This window comes from Pseudophryne corroboree, chromosome 1 (assembly GCF_028390025.1).
Source record: "Pseudophryne corroboree isolate aPseCor3 chromosome 1, aPseCor3.hap2, whole genome shotgun sequence".
Classification (NCBI taxonomy): Eukaryota; Metazoa; Chordata; class Amphibia; order Anura; family Myobatrachidae; genus Pseudophryne; species Pseudophryne corroboree.
The window spans coordinates 156,149,942-156,164,812 of record NC_086444.1 but is presented as its reverse complement, the minus strand read 5'-3'; the positions used below and the strand labels follow the sequence as shown (position 1 = coordinate 156,164,812).

Below are 14,871 nucleotides of genomic sequence, written 5' to 3'. Positions count from 1 at the left end.
AAGCCTCCTCTATGGACTTCTTCCACACCTGCGTCTATGACTCAGACTTATCTAACCTCTTTGATAACGAAGCTACTTTCGTATTGATTGTAGTTAATAACGTGAGTAAATCAGGTGTCGGCTGCGCCGACAGACCCAAATCCAGACCCGCAACTTCACCCCCCACAACCACCTCCGGTGAATCACATTCAGCCTTAGACATGTCGACACGTTCGATCGACACAGCGACACACACTCAGAATGTCTCAGCTAGGGGACAGGCCTACAGTGAAGCACAGAGAGAGACCCAGAGGGAGTATGCCAGCTCACACCCCAGCGCCTATATATCCCTATAGGGGATATATATGACCAGCGCTGCTTAGAAACTAAATAATGCACCACACTGCACACCCCCCCCCCCCCCCCCCCCCTGCGAAATCTCCCCGTTACTTGCGGGGAGTGATGGAGGTCCGGCCCAGCGTCTCCTTTCAGCCGCGTGGAGGAGAGAAAGATGGCGCCGTGAGCAGCGCGCTAAGCCCCGCCCCTTCCCGGCGGGCTTCAGCGCGCCCAATTTGAAAATGCCGGCGGGGGCCGAGGAATGGTGCCGAGGCACCGACAGTGCTTCTGCCGGCTACCCGGACCCCAGTGACCTGCTGCCCAGGGCGCCCCCCCCAGCGCCCTGCACCCTGTGAGTGCCATCAGTGATGTGTGTGGGAGCATGGAGCGCAGCGTCCCCGCTGCGCTGTACCTGGTCACCGAAGTCTTCTGCCGTCCTGAAGTCTTCTGATCTTCTCATACTCACCCGACTTCTGTCTTCTGGCTTCTGTGAGGGGGGTGACAGCGTGGCTCCGGGAACAAGCAGCTAGGCGCACCAAGTGATCGAACCCTCTGGAGCTAATGGTGTCCAGTAGCCGAGAAGCAGAGCCCTTAAACTAAGAAGAAGTAGGTCTGCTTCTCTCCCCTCACTCCCACGATGCAGGGAACCTGTAGCCAGCAGGTCTCCCTGAAAATAAAAAACCTAACAAAAGTCTTTTCCAGAGAAACTCAGTAGAGCTCCCCTGTGAGTGTCCAGTCAGTCCTGGGCACAAAGTCTAACTGAGGTCTGGAGGAGGGGCATAGAGGGAGGAGCCAGTTCACACCCAGTCTTAAGTCTTTTCAGTGTGCCCAAGCTTCTGCGGATCCCGTCTATACCCCATGGTCCTTTTGGAGTCCCCAGCATCCTCTAGGACGTAGAGAAATGTAGTATAGAAATGATTTGCAGAGCTTCAGATTGCAGTAAGCAGATTACAGGGTAAAATATGAACATACATGTAGTATAGAAATGATTTGCAGAGCTTCAGATTGCAGTAAACAGATTACAGGGTAAAATATGAACATACATGTAGTATAGAAATGATTTGCAGAGCTTCAGATTGCAGTAAACAGATTACAGGGTAAGATATGAACATACATGTAGTATAGTAATGATTTGCAGAGCTTCAGATTGCAGTAAACAGATTACAGGGTAAAATATGAACATACATGTAGTATAGAAATGATTTGCAGAGCTTCAGATTTTAATAAAAAGATTACAGGGTAAAATATGAACATACATGTAGTATAGAAATGATTTGCAGAGCTTCAGATTGCAGTAAGCAGATTACAGGTTAAGATATGAACATACAGCTGAACGCACAGCTGTGCATGTTGGAGCTACAGATATACTATGGTAAATTAACACAACTACAGCTGAGGCAAATGTCCCATTGGCTGTATGTTTGGGGTCGTTGTCCTGTTGCAGACTGAATTTGGAGCCAATCAGACGCCTTCCTGATGGTATTGCATGGTAGATAAGTACCTGCCTGTATTTCTCAGCATTGAAGACCCCATTAATCCTTACCAAATCCCCAACTCCATTTGCTGAAGTTAAGCCCCAAACTTGCAAGGAATTTCCACTAGGCTTAACTGTTGCCTGCAGATACTCATTATTGTATAACTCTCCAGCCCTTTGGTGAATAAATTCTTTTGTTACAGCCAAATATTGTAAATTTTGACTTGTCAGTCCAGAGCACCAACTGCAATTTTCCTGCATCCCAGGTCCTATGTTTTTGTGCATAGTTGAGTTGCTTGGCCTTGTTTCCACGTCTAAGGTATGGCTTTTTGGCTGCAATTCTTCCATGAAGACCACTTCTGGACAGACTTCCCTGAACAGTAGATAGGTGTACTTGGGTCCCATTGGTTTCTGCCAGTTCTGAGCCGATGGCACTGCAGGACATCTTCCGATTTCGAAGGGAAGTAAGCGTGATGTGTCTTTCATCTGATGCACTGTGTTTCCTTGGCCGACCACTGCGGCTATGGTCCTCAACGTTGTGCTTCTATGGTGAGAAATATAGGCAGGTACTTATTTTGCAAATTCCCCTCTAATTGTCCTTTCATACATTCCTGTGATACTAAAATAATGTGTAAAGGGTGTGAAATGCCAATTTCTCCTTCATCCACTAGGGGACACTGTAGTGCTCTTTACAATAAGGGGGGGGGGGGGGGTTTAACTGGGAGCTGGCACTTTAAGAATTTAGAAGTGTGATTAGCTCCTCCCCCTCTATACCCCTCCTACAAGCCAGTCTTGGTTTAGTGCCCGAGGGAGCTGGTCACATCCTTGGCTTCTCCTCAAAGGCAAAAAACAGTGTTAACGTTAGTCAGAGATTCTGCAGCAGTGACTGCCCCTGCCTGTTTGCGATGATGGAGCTCCTGGGGAGGCTCCTCTGCAACTGCTCGCGGTTCACGCAGGGGTCCCTGGCTCAGAGATCACTGTCTCTGGGGTAGCACAGGACTCCGCTGCATGCAACGCGCGTCTCGGCCCCCCTAGCCACCACCACCACCGGACAGCAAACGGCAGCTCTGTGAGTATAACGCCTGGCTCCCGATTAGCGGGATGCCAGGCACAAACAAATGGCGGTGATTTTAGGAAGTCCCAGTAGCGGTCCGCACAAAAGGTCTCCACAGCGCGGGGGGGGGGGGGGGGGGGGGGGGAAGAAAGCTAACTCCTAGAGTTCAGCTCCTTGCTCTCAGCTGCCTCGGTGCTATCACAGTATAGCATAAGCTGGCAGCCATTACTGAAGGCAGAGAACGCACTCTCCAGTGGTCCCTGCAACTCTGATTGAGAGTTGCTGCTGCTGAGGACTGAGCTGACCTTCTAAGGCAGCACGGAGACTGAGAGACCTTAATCAAGATTGTGAGTTATCAATGTTGCAGAGGTTTTGTCTTGTCAGGAGAGAATTTGAGCACATGTAACAGAGTGTCACTTTAGTAATACGGCATGTACAGATGGAGCCACCCTAATCGTGGCTCCATCTGTGCGTAGTTGCTCCCGGAGCGCCGGACCGCCGGGAGTGAACAGGGCGGGCACACATGCGTCGTAGACACACACACGACCCATTCAAAGTAAATGGGAGCGTCTGTGTACACTCGGCGGCGGGCCGACGTGCAGGCCCGCCTAAGCCCGCCGCTCACCCCCGCATGCGATGTAGTGGCTCCATCTGTAAATTAGTTTCACTTTCACTTTAGTAACTGCATATACTGTGCCTTGTGTTTTAGCATTGCTAACAGCACTGATTGGGGCTACTGTGATTATCCTCCTCCTGTGCCCTTCTCTTCTGCCTGTCTTAACTCTGTCTCTCCTCTCACACTGTCCACTACGCTACAGTGTTATTTGTATATCAATGTGTTTTACCATGGCTGGAAAAGAGCTATAAGGCTTCACAGAAGACCTTCATCTGCACAGTGTGTGCAGAAAAATTCACAAAAAGGGCAAAAATATAGTTTCCTTTTATGTGATTCTTGTCATTAGGAGCAACAAGGCTCAATAGATAACCACAGGTGCTGGATACACCAGTTTGGGCATCGCAGCTCACTACTGTTATGTCACACCGGTCTGTGGAGCTGGAAGCCTCTTCAGGAGGTTTCCAGATCTCAGAAGTCTGACCCCTCACCAGACCCAGAACCGGTCTGGGCTCGGGCCCTAGCAAGGTCAGTGGAAGGGCTTACTAAGGCCATGGTCCCATCCCCCTCTGTCACGCAAGTCTCCAAAAAGGTGTTATACAGTATGAATGAGAAGGTTAGCACTTCCCTTGATAAGGATGGAAGAGGTCCAATTGGCCTTTACAACACACATACGGTTAAGGCACTGACACCTACTTAGTTTTTTTAAGACTGTTACCCTCTGTCCTGCAGTTGGATGATTTACAGGATGAGGATATGCCCCCCATTAGTGGGAATGAGTTACCACACATGGGAGGAACAGGTCCCGGAGGAACCGGAGACTGTGTCCCAGGGCGTTGAGTCATCGATTGTTGCAATATGTCAAGTTTTAATGGTGGACATCAGAGCGGCCAGGAAACACCTGAATAAAATATTCCAGGTGCCCTGTCGACTTTTGTCAACATATCCTTCGCTGCTGACAGCAGGAAGTTATGCAAGACTCCCCCTACAGTAGATTCCTCAGTATTTCGTCTGTCCAAAAAGACAGTGCTGCCAGTCCCTCCTTAAAGGAGGCATTAGACACGAAAGTAGAAGATTAATGTCCTTTAACACAGCAGCAGACGTAACATTGCGTCCTGCACTGGTAGGCAGCCAGGTCAATAGGGCCTTTGAAGCCTGGACGAAATAACTAGCTGAGGGTCTGCGAGCAGGAACCCCAGAGGAGGATCTTATCCCCTTTGTAGAGCACATTGAGGAGTCAGCCGCTTATCTAGGTGAGGTATGTAATCTCGTTTCTAGGACCTCCACCTTAGCTCTCTGGTTGCAACAGTGGTAAGCAGACACAGAATCAAAGAGGGAGGTGGAAGCTTTACCATTTACTGGCAACGTCCTGTTAAGGCCCGACTTGGACAAGTGGATTTCGCAGGCGACTGGGGGTAAGTCTACTTTTCTCCCCTCAGCTGTGCCGGCCACTCGAAGGTCTCATTCTGAACCTTCCTTTTGGTCTTTTCGGGTCTCTGGAAGATTCAGAGGTCGTTCCAGAGGTGGATCAGCGCTTTCTCGTGATTCCGCGGGGATCTCTTCCCTTCAGGACACCAAGTCCACCATAAAACCCAGTGCATGACTGGTTTTTCTCTCACCTGGGGAATCCCAGGGTGGGAGCTCGTCTGCAGGCTTCGGGATGTCTGGACAGAATCCTGCCCAGGCTCCTGTACAAGCTCGATTTCTGGTTCCAGCCTCCTCGGGTTTTCACCACCGTTTGCCAGTTTCAGACGACAGGCGTGTCATTATACAGGGGGCTATAGTGAAACTCCTGACAGCACGAGTGTTTGTATCAGTCCCCACACACCAGCTAAAATGGGGGTTCTACTCCAATTTATTTGTGGTTCCGAAGCTGGACAGCTTGGTCAGACCTATTCTGAATTTAAAGTATCTCTCTCTCCATTTTCTGATTTATTTTTTCTTTCTTTTTTTAAAGTTCAGATTACAATCCTTTCATTTAGTCATTGCAGGATTAGAGGAAAAAGTGTTCCTAGTGTCTTTGGACATCAAGGACGCTTACCTGCACATACCTATCTGGCCACCTCACCAGATGTATCGGCGACTCGCCTTTCAGGCCTCGCATCATCAATTCCAGGCCTTACCCTTCGGGCCTGCCACATTCCCTACCTTGAAGGCTTCTTCCAGAAACCAATTTTTCCAGAACATAGGAGTGACTCACAGGCTCCTCATACGACATGGGTGGATCCTGACTTTTCCAAAGTCCCATCTACAACTGACGCAGCGACTTCAGTTTCTTGGTATGATCTGGGACATGTTGAGACAGAGGATCTTCAGCCCTTAGGACAAAGTGAAAGCCATTCAGGATAGGGTTTCGTTGGTCCTACAACACAGGCGAGTGTCGGTGCATTTATACATACGACTACCCCGGAGGATGGTGGCGGCCTTATAAGCAATTCCTTATGGCCGTTTCCACTTAAGACCTTTCCAGCTGGATCTCCTATCTCAGTGGTCGGGATTCCACTTGTTTTTTTCACCAGAGAGTGATATTGGCCCCTAGAACGCGGATATCTCTACTCTGGTGGTTGACCTCATCTCACCTACAGGACTAGAGGTTCAGAGTGTGGGATTGGACTCTCCTCACCACAGAAGCAAGCCTACGACGGTGGGGCGCAGTGACTCAGGACACCCACTTCCAAGGCAGTTGGACTCCATAGGAAGCGACACTGCCTATAAACATATTAGAATGACAGGCAGTGTTCTAGGCTCTATAGCTAGCACATCACCTGTTGCGGGGCCAAGCCGCAGAACTCCAGTCGAAGGACGCCAAGGCTGTGGTATACATAAACTGACAAGGTGGCACCAGAAGTCGAGCGGCTATGTGGGAGGTAAGCTGCATCTTTCTCTGGGCAGAGGAATAGTGGCAATATCTGCAAGATTAATTCCTGGCGGGGACAATTGGGAGGTCGACTACGTAAGTCACCAGGACAGACAGTACCAGTCAAAAGTTTGGACACACCTTCTCATTCAATGATTTTTATTTATTTTAATTCTTTCCTACATTGTAGATTAATACTGAAGACATCAAAACTATGAAAGAACACACATATGGAATTATGTTGTAAACAAAAAAGTGTTAAACAAATCAAAATATGTTTTATATTTTAGATTCCTCAAAGTAGCCCCCTTTTGCTTTGATGACAGCTTTGCACACACTTGGCAATTTGTCACGCAACTCCATAATGAGGTGGCAGATATTGGAGATCGCACCAACCATTTGGAGAATACGATGCAGGACCTGGTCTCCTCTCATAATAATCTTCTCACCTCACACAATTTGGTACTAGCCGAGCTAGTCCTTCGAGTGGACTAGCTCTCATCTGTTAAAGATAAGCTTACCGACCTGGAAGATAGATCCAGGAGGAATAATTTCAAGATCAGGGATGTTCCAGAATCCGTGACTAACGATGCACTCCGGGACTTTTCTCTGATTTTATTCAAGAAATTGTTGCCTTCTGTGGAGGATCATGACCTCATGATTGATCGGATACATCGTCTCCCGAATCCTCGCTCTGCTCCTGTTAACTCTCCCCGGAATACTCTCTTACGTCTTTTTTCACATTAAAGAAGATATGCTTCGAGCTGCTCGTTTGGAGGAAGACTCGGATGTCCTGGATGGCTTATGTTTGTTCCCAGACTTCTTGATGCATACCATCACCAAACATAGTTCTTTCCAGAACATTACAAAAGTACTCCGGGACACTGACCTACAGTATTGCTGGGGGTTCAAACTTCTAGTGCGTAAAGATGGCTTCACTTACGTCATTTCAACCATTGAAGCAGGAGTTAAGCTATTGATGGATTGGAACATTCCTGTTTCCTCTGTACCGAACCTCCAGAGCCTCTCTACTCAACCTGAATGGTCCAAAGTAGGATGATGACTACCCGACCTCCACCATGCTGCTACCTCAGGCTCTTTTGGCAGTACTTTGGCCGATATAGGTTTTGATTTGTGGTGGATCATCGCTGACTGCTTTACCCTGCCGATCTCATGTACTGATGATCTGAATGTTATCCTCGACGCTGTCTCTCCCTGACAGGTTGTTCTATGTACTCAGTTCTCCCCTTTATGTGCCGAGTTCAGTTGTATTTCTTGATATTTGATATCTGTTTTCTACTGTATTTCCGTATACTTTCTTTATTTAGTTTGACTCACTGATTCTGTTATGTCGATATACTGTTTTCTTTTTGCACGTGTGTTTTCCTCTGCACAACCGAGATTTTTCTGATTTGCTTTAGGCCTAAGGCTCTCTGTCTTGCTCTGTGGCCTAGTTTTTGTCGACGCCAGTTCACCATGTTGCCGTTTTCTTTCCTTACGGCAACTACTGAAACCCGATACACTGGGGTTTGTTTGTTTTTGCTTCCCCTTAGTTTGTTATCCCTGCTCTCCCCTGCCCGTCCTGTCCCCCTCTCCTGTTCTGTGTGACAGGTATATCTCAGGCATCTTCCCTATCTCCTTGTTTTATATTGACCAATGGTTAAACTGTTCTCCCTTAATGTTAAAGGGCTTAACTTTCCGCATAAGAGACGGCTGGCCCCTTCCACCTTTAATCAACACAGGTTCAATATTGTGGCTTTACAGGAGACTAATTTCTCCTCCAAAGCTCCCCCTATTTTCAGAGACCACAAGTACCCATTATGTTACACCGCTAATGGCCCCGCCAAATGTAATGGAGTAGCCATACTGTTTCATAAAGATACCCCGTTTACTCTCCGCGAGGAAATTGAGGACAAGAGTGGTAGATATCTTATCCTCAGTGGTCTTATAGAGGATACCCCAGTTACCCTAGTTTCTTTGCACGCCTCTAATACTCGCCATGTTCCGTTCCTTCGGAACACATTTGAGGAAATTATAAAGGTTCGCAAGGGCGCACTTATTTTGTTGGGAGATTTCAACTTAGTCATTGACCTTAAACTGGATAGATCCTCTCCTCGCTGTCTCTCTTCTTACCCCCAGGATTTAGGGCTCTCATTGGCCTTTAAAAAATTGGTAGCTGAGTTTGACTTGTATCATGCTATGCAAACGTTCTCCCCCGAGGTAAAAGATTTCACTTATTTCTCCCCAGTGCATAATACCTACTCTAGGATCGATTTTCATCTTTATAAATAAATTAATCCTTCAGTCTACCAAGAGGGTTGAGATTCTTCCTATCACGTGGTCTTACCACGCCCCGATCCTTTGGGTCTGGAATTCGAAACGTCGCACCCCGTTTACCCCCCCTTGGCGATTGCCTGACTATCAACTTTTTGATCCTGAGACTCTGAAGGCTCTTGCTGATACTCTTGCTATGTACCTACAGACTAACTCTCTAGCCGATACTTCTGTTTTTATGCATTGGTGTGCATTGAAGGCGGTGCTCCGTGGTACTTCCATTCAGAAGGGGTCTCAGCTTAAAGCTCGATCCCGTAAAACACAGAACTATCTGGAGTTGTCTCTTCGAGCATTAGAGTCCCAGAATCAAACCCATCCCACTAGAGCTTTGTTTAAATAGTTGCAGGAGGTAAGACACCAATTACAGCATCTTTTTATGCGACGTATGCAATCGGCCCTTACTCGTCTCCGGTTATAGATTTTACACAGTGGTTAATAAAGCCTCACATCTGTTGGCACGTAAGCTCCATGGCTATCGAGCTCGCAATCGGATTAAATACCTCCTGACCCCTACTAGTTCAAAATGTCTCAACCCTCTTGATATTGCTAATCTGTTTGCCAAGTATTATGCTGGTCTTTATAACTTACATGGTGACCCTTCCACTCCCTTCCAGGACCAATTTACATGTTATTCGCTGTTTTTAGCATTCTTCTTTTAATACAGATCCAGTATCAAAACACATGAGGGTGTTTTTGCAAAATTAGAACTAAAACCAAAACACAAAATTAATACAGATCCAAAACATTGGGGGTTGGCGCACATCTCTACCAGACACAAGATTGTAGGTGATAAATAAGACCCAGTCTTCCCAGAAAACCTAAATTGTTAACTCCTTGTGCAGAGACTGCCCATTTTGAATGAGATGTATTGTACAGCAAGAATTGCCATGCCAAAGGTGGATGTAATAACTGGTTAAAATGTGGCATTACAACGTGTGTCGCCATCAGCTAGATGTCCGTTTTCTCCATTTCCTCCCTTGTTATCCTCAAACACCAGATGAATGTGTTCTGTGCTGAGGTGGCTGAGCAGTGTTGTCTCTGACTAGATATTTAATGTGTAATAGGTAACCATAAACCTCTCCAAAGATTGACAGGACTTATCTCTGAAGCTTTGTCTAGACAGCCACTCCAGAGTAAATACAGTGAAGTTTCTTGTAAACCTGCCAACATGCTTATCCTCTCCAAAAAGTAATTTAACTTTTTTTTTTTGTGAGGCTGCCTCTATTTCCAAGTTCTTTCAATGCCAGGAGGAGCTGACCCAGTTCCATAGCATTCTGGATGTTCCCTGACACGCTGTGACATTTCAGTAATGCCATACTGTATTGTAGCTGCAGTTTCCCAGATTCATGTAAAGCCGAATCGTCTCACAGAATAGAAGCTTTATTTTCTGCTTGTAAAATATGTTTTATAGCATTTCACATAATTTCCATTTTGGTACACGCATCTCCAAAGGCCAGAAGTAGTTCTAATAGCTGAATAAACTGCTACAGGCTCTAGTAGTGAATGTTTAGGTGATTTTACTTTTTTGTTGTTGTTGTTGTTGTTGTTGTTATTATTATTATTATTATTATTATTATTATTATTATTATTATTATTATTATTATTATTTTTATTTTTTTATTATTATTTTAGCATATGTCAGAAACTATTTATGGCATTTTTTTTTTTAAACTTGGTACCATACTAATATTACACTGTTTGTTTTGTGTATTCTTATGTAGCGGTCTGGCTTACACTTCCGACATACAGATAATACCGTGCAGTGGTTACGCGCGATGGAATCAATTGGACTTCCTAAGGTACTGTACAGTAGGAAATGTTTGGACCTTCATCTGATATGTAAAAGCGAATGTGTAACACAACATTTAAAAATGTTTCCGAATTTAGACTTGGAGAAAAACTGTCTTCTTATCATGGACATAACAGTATGTACAAGTGCATTACATACCGTATCTCCCAATATTAAATATTGAGTAACTAGGGAAAAATAGGGACGTGTCCTAGCATCGTGGTGGCATTCTTCCCACCTGAAAACATCTGTGTTATGCAGTGAATGGAACATGCCTTTCTCACAGCTGTACCAGTCAGGAAGGAGGAACAAAGCCCTTATATTGTGACTGTCCTTCTTAATTGGAACATTTGGGAGGTATGTGCGTTGAGATGACGCCAATAACTTTTTATTTCCTGGCTGAGTATTGATCAAGGGCACTTCTGGTTCACAGCATAGTAGCAAGAGTGAAACCTTATGCACTCAAAGCTGTGATGTATAATCCCTGAAGATAAAATGTGAAAAATATCCATTTCCCTCGTTAAAGCTAGACGTAGAGCAGATATTTGTGCTGAAGTGCAGGAGCTCTCTATAGAACATCAGGTTTAAAGGGACAACTGGATAATCATCGGTTTGCTTTTAATGTGCTACGAATTCCAAAGTGTGGACTGTCATTAAAACAAATTATGGGAAGCAAATAAACACGATCACAAATGTACAAAAAGACAATAGCAAAGAATGGAAGTTAAAATAAAAGTAACAGTCGTACAAGTACAGATGAACACCTGGATGTGAATTGCATATCATATTCATCACAGTAGCCGCTCCATACGAGAATTACAAGAAAGATAGGTTAGCGAAGGACAGGTGCCATACCAGTGCACCTTGTCCTCTAAACCTGTGACGTCATGACATCAGGCAGTGGGCAGCGACGGTGCCATCACCAGACTGTGTGCAAACCCCTAGTTACAGCCCTGGTTAGGGACCTGCTTGTGAGAGCTTACAATTGTATTCTCGTGATAACATAGAACATAATAATTTGACTGTCAGTGTTTGGCACATAAGAACCTTCATCTCCTTGGTCTGAATTAAAATAAATCATATCCGTGCTGTGTATTGATGTATGCTGCTGTAATTTCATTTTTTGAATGTACTCATACAGTACGGCTCATTTAGGGGTCTATTCATGTAGCATTGAAAAGCCCTGTTTTGCGTTAAACAGGGCTTTTCTCTGCCTACTGCAATTCACAGAGCGGGTTACCGTGGAGATATCTCTGACTTCTCCAGCGGTACCCCCGCTCTGTGGCTGAATCGCATCACCATACCTTTGTATGGTGAGTGCGATTCATGAAGGTGCGGAAAGCTCAGCTTTCCACTTCTCCATGGAGTTCAGGTTCGCCATCTCAGGACGGTGTAACCTGAACTGTGGTGCGGAGACGGCAGGGAAGCTCAATGCTTCCCTGCTCTCTGGTCGACACCTCGCGCTGGCTCCGCCCCCCGACCTCCCGGCAACCACTGCGGCCTGCCGGGAGGTCAACACCCTGCGCATGCGCAAAGGGACCCGCTGCTGGACTCCGCGCATCGCAGGGATGGACCGCTGGAGATTACCTCACCGCAGGAGCCCCAGACACCGCAGCGCATCGTCGGAAGGGTGAGTATACATGAATTGCTACTTATTACAGCTATACATCGCATCGAAGCGATGCGATGTATAGTGATAAGTAGCAATTCTGTCGTTTTCTACATGAATAGACCCCTTATGGTTTAAACTGAATTTACATCGTTTTTATGGTTTGTTTTGGTCATTATGTAAAAATTATTTTAGAAACGCAAATTATAATAAGTATGTAATTGAATTATGGCCATCGCAATTTTTCTTTTCTTTTTTTTTAGATATTTTATCCAGAGACCACCGATGTCTATGATCGTAAAAATATCCCACGTGTCATATATTGCATTCATGCATTAAGGTAATATAAAATACCCGCTATATTTATTTTTTATGTGCACAAAGGTAAAAGTTCTAAATGATTTTCCTGACGTCAATGGCTAGACAGACAACAGACTATACCCCTGAACTGCTCGTCTTTGTACCAATCATCTTCTTTCCATATAAATTGTGACCCTTGTATGTCTGATGTAAGCCTATAGATTTTATTGGTAAACTATTGGTTTCCAAATATGCCTGGTCCCTTTATCCAAGGGACAAAGCTACACCTAAATTGACCATGCCCTGGTCATCACAGCCACACCCACAATTCTCAAATGCCGTGCCCTATGTCTCGAGTGCTTTAAAATAAATTTTAGTTGGAGTTGAGTATATTTGACATATTATTCATATGATCTATAGCAGACCTTTTTATAATGTAAAAATTATACTTATGTTAAGTATACTTACCTTCCCCCAATGGTTTGCTAACCCTAACTCTCCCTTCCTGCAGCCTAAACCTAACACTATACCCCTACTCCCGGCAGCCTAACCCTCCCCAGTGGTGCCTAAACCTTACCCCCCCCTCCCCACAGCCTAAACCCAACTCTCCCCCTGCAGCCTAGACCTAACCCCCACCCCCTGCGGCTTACCTCTCCGGCGGCCCGGCAGGCAATCGCTCAGGAACCCAGGTATCGGGATTCCAGCACCGGGTTTGAGATCCCACTGCAGTGTCTGTATTTCAACTGCTGGGATCCCAGCTGGATCCCGTTAATAGTTTGGTATCATTACAGAATTGCTAATATATTACATAAAGATAACTAAATCTTAATGGTAAGCTGCATTATGTACATCGATCTACTAGTAGTGTTCATAAATACATGAATGTTATTAGTAGAGATAAGACTGTGCTTTGGCAGGTGATAAATTTTGATTTCTCTTTGTGGCAACAAGAATCCACAGTGGCTATTTGGGACCACTGCTTTGAGAGTCATGCCTTCTGCTGTAGCAGTATTATAGCAGAATCACCTGCTGTCGTGTTTGTGTAGATATGTGACCTCTCGTCCACTGCAGTGTTCTATAAAGGGTTTTACAAGTGACTGCATGGCCAAACCCATATATTATCTGCTGACGTTGGTAGTAGAGGACATTGGTATGTTGTAGATTAATATTAGAGATAAGTAAAGTGAGTTTCACACAGTTCCAGTTTTCATGGCTACAATCTACAAGTTCTGCTTGTATTAACACTATGAGGGAGATTTATTGGATTGGTTACTACTGTATTTCTCTCTAAGCTTTGATAAATAGCCCCTTTTTTTTTTCTTTATTGAAGTATGACAAATGCACAGAAAATTACACGGCAGTACATCCAACGTAAATACAGTATAACACACCATGTGCAATTATCTATTACAGTATATATTGAGAATAAATCACAATGGTGTTGTCCAAGACAAAAGACGAATAGAATGGTGTGAGCCCGGATCCATGTCCACCACCTTCCTTCCATCCATGGTTAAAAAAAAAAAAAAAAAAAAAAAATTTCATCACAACCTACTGTAGATCAACCATGGGTTCATCTTTATTGAGGGAAATTCGGGGGTCTTGCTCGTATTTAAACCTCTCATACCATATCGTATTCCTAAAACACCTCCAAACCTGCTCCTTAAGTGACTGGGAGAGGGTATGTATGTAACTTTCCCATGTCTCAAAAAAATCACTCCGTAAACCTCTCCTTTCGTAGCGAGGCCCCCAACCACTCTATTCTAAAAACAGGAAAAAGTTGTCCTGAAGAAAATGAGAATGAAGGTACTGTACGCTGTATCCACACTTGAAGGATAATTTTTTTCCCGCTACAGCTGATATATTAACAATTTCTGGTCCCCCTGTGCTACTGGAGTGCCTTCAGGTAGTATACCAAACATTGCCCATTTGGACGTTAAGGGTAGGCAGTTTTCTAGATAACTGTTACCATAACCCGATATCTGAGTCCAAAATCTCTGTATTACTAGACACACCCATAAACAGTGCATTCAGTCAGGCCTTTGGGATCCACACCCTGGGCATGAATGATCTTCTGTCATTCCTATGACATATCTACGATAAGCTGACAAATATATTCTGTGAAATATGTTCAGAAATAATTCTACATAGGCTGCTGCAGGGACTAGCCTGATGGATGTCTCAAGTTTTCGTAACCGCTTTTTTTGTGTTTAAAGATGGGGCGTGGTCTCTCCATTGTGCCAACACTGTTTTCTATGTATCATGTTGTAAAGGAGTATGCAGGAACGAGTAGTTTATCGAGATTGCCCTATAAGTAGGATTCTCCCTCATCAACAAGTCGTCTAAAGCGTTATTACAGTCACTCGGTGAGAGCACCCTGTAGATGCCAGCCTCATAATGTTGGGCCTGTAAATAAGCTATAGGAAAAAGTCTAAGCATTAGATATTGCTCCTCTGCCTGTGTAAACAGTGGCTTCCTCGACTCCTGGTTTAAAAGTTGTTGAATGCTAGAAATTCCCTGCCTGTC

The 14,871-nt window shown here is 45.0% G+C and overlaps 1 protein-coding gene and 1 pseudogene across 3 annotated transcripts in view; both read left to right on the top strand.

Moving 5' to 3' along the window:
- Window positions 1-14,871, top strand: part of IQGAP2 (IQ motif containing GTPase activating protein 2) — a 563,967-nt gene that overhangs the window by 283,782 nt on the left and 265,314 nt on the right. For all 3 annotated transcript variants that reach the window (XM_063963716.1, XM_063963722.1, XM_063963718.1), the window contains exons 4-5: window positions 10,369-10,446; window positions 12,309-12,385. In XM_063963716.1, coding sequence (XP_063819786.1) covers window positions 10,369-10,446; window positions 12,309-12,385 — 155 coding nt within the window. The remainder of the gene's footprint in view (window positions 1-10,368; window positions 10,447-12,308; window positions 12,386-14,871) is intronic.
- LOC134932855 (U6atac minor spliceosomal RNA) lies at window positions 4,049-4,163 on the top strand (annotated as a pseudogene).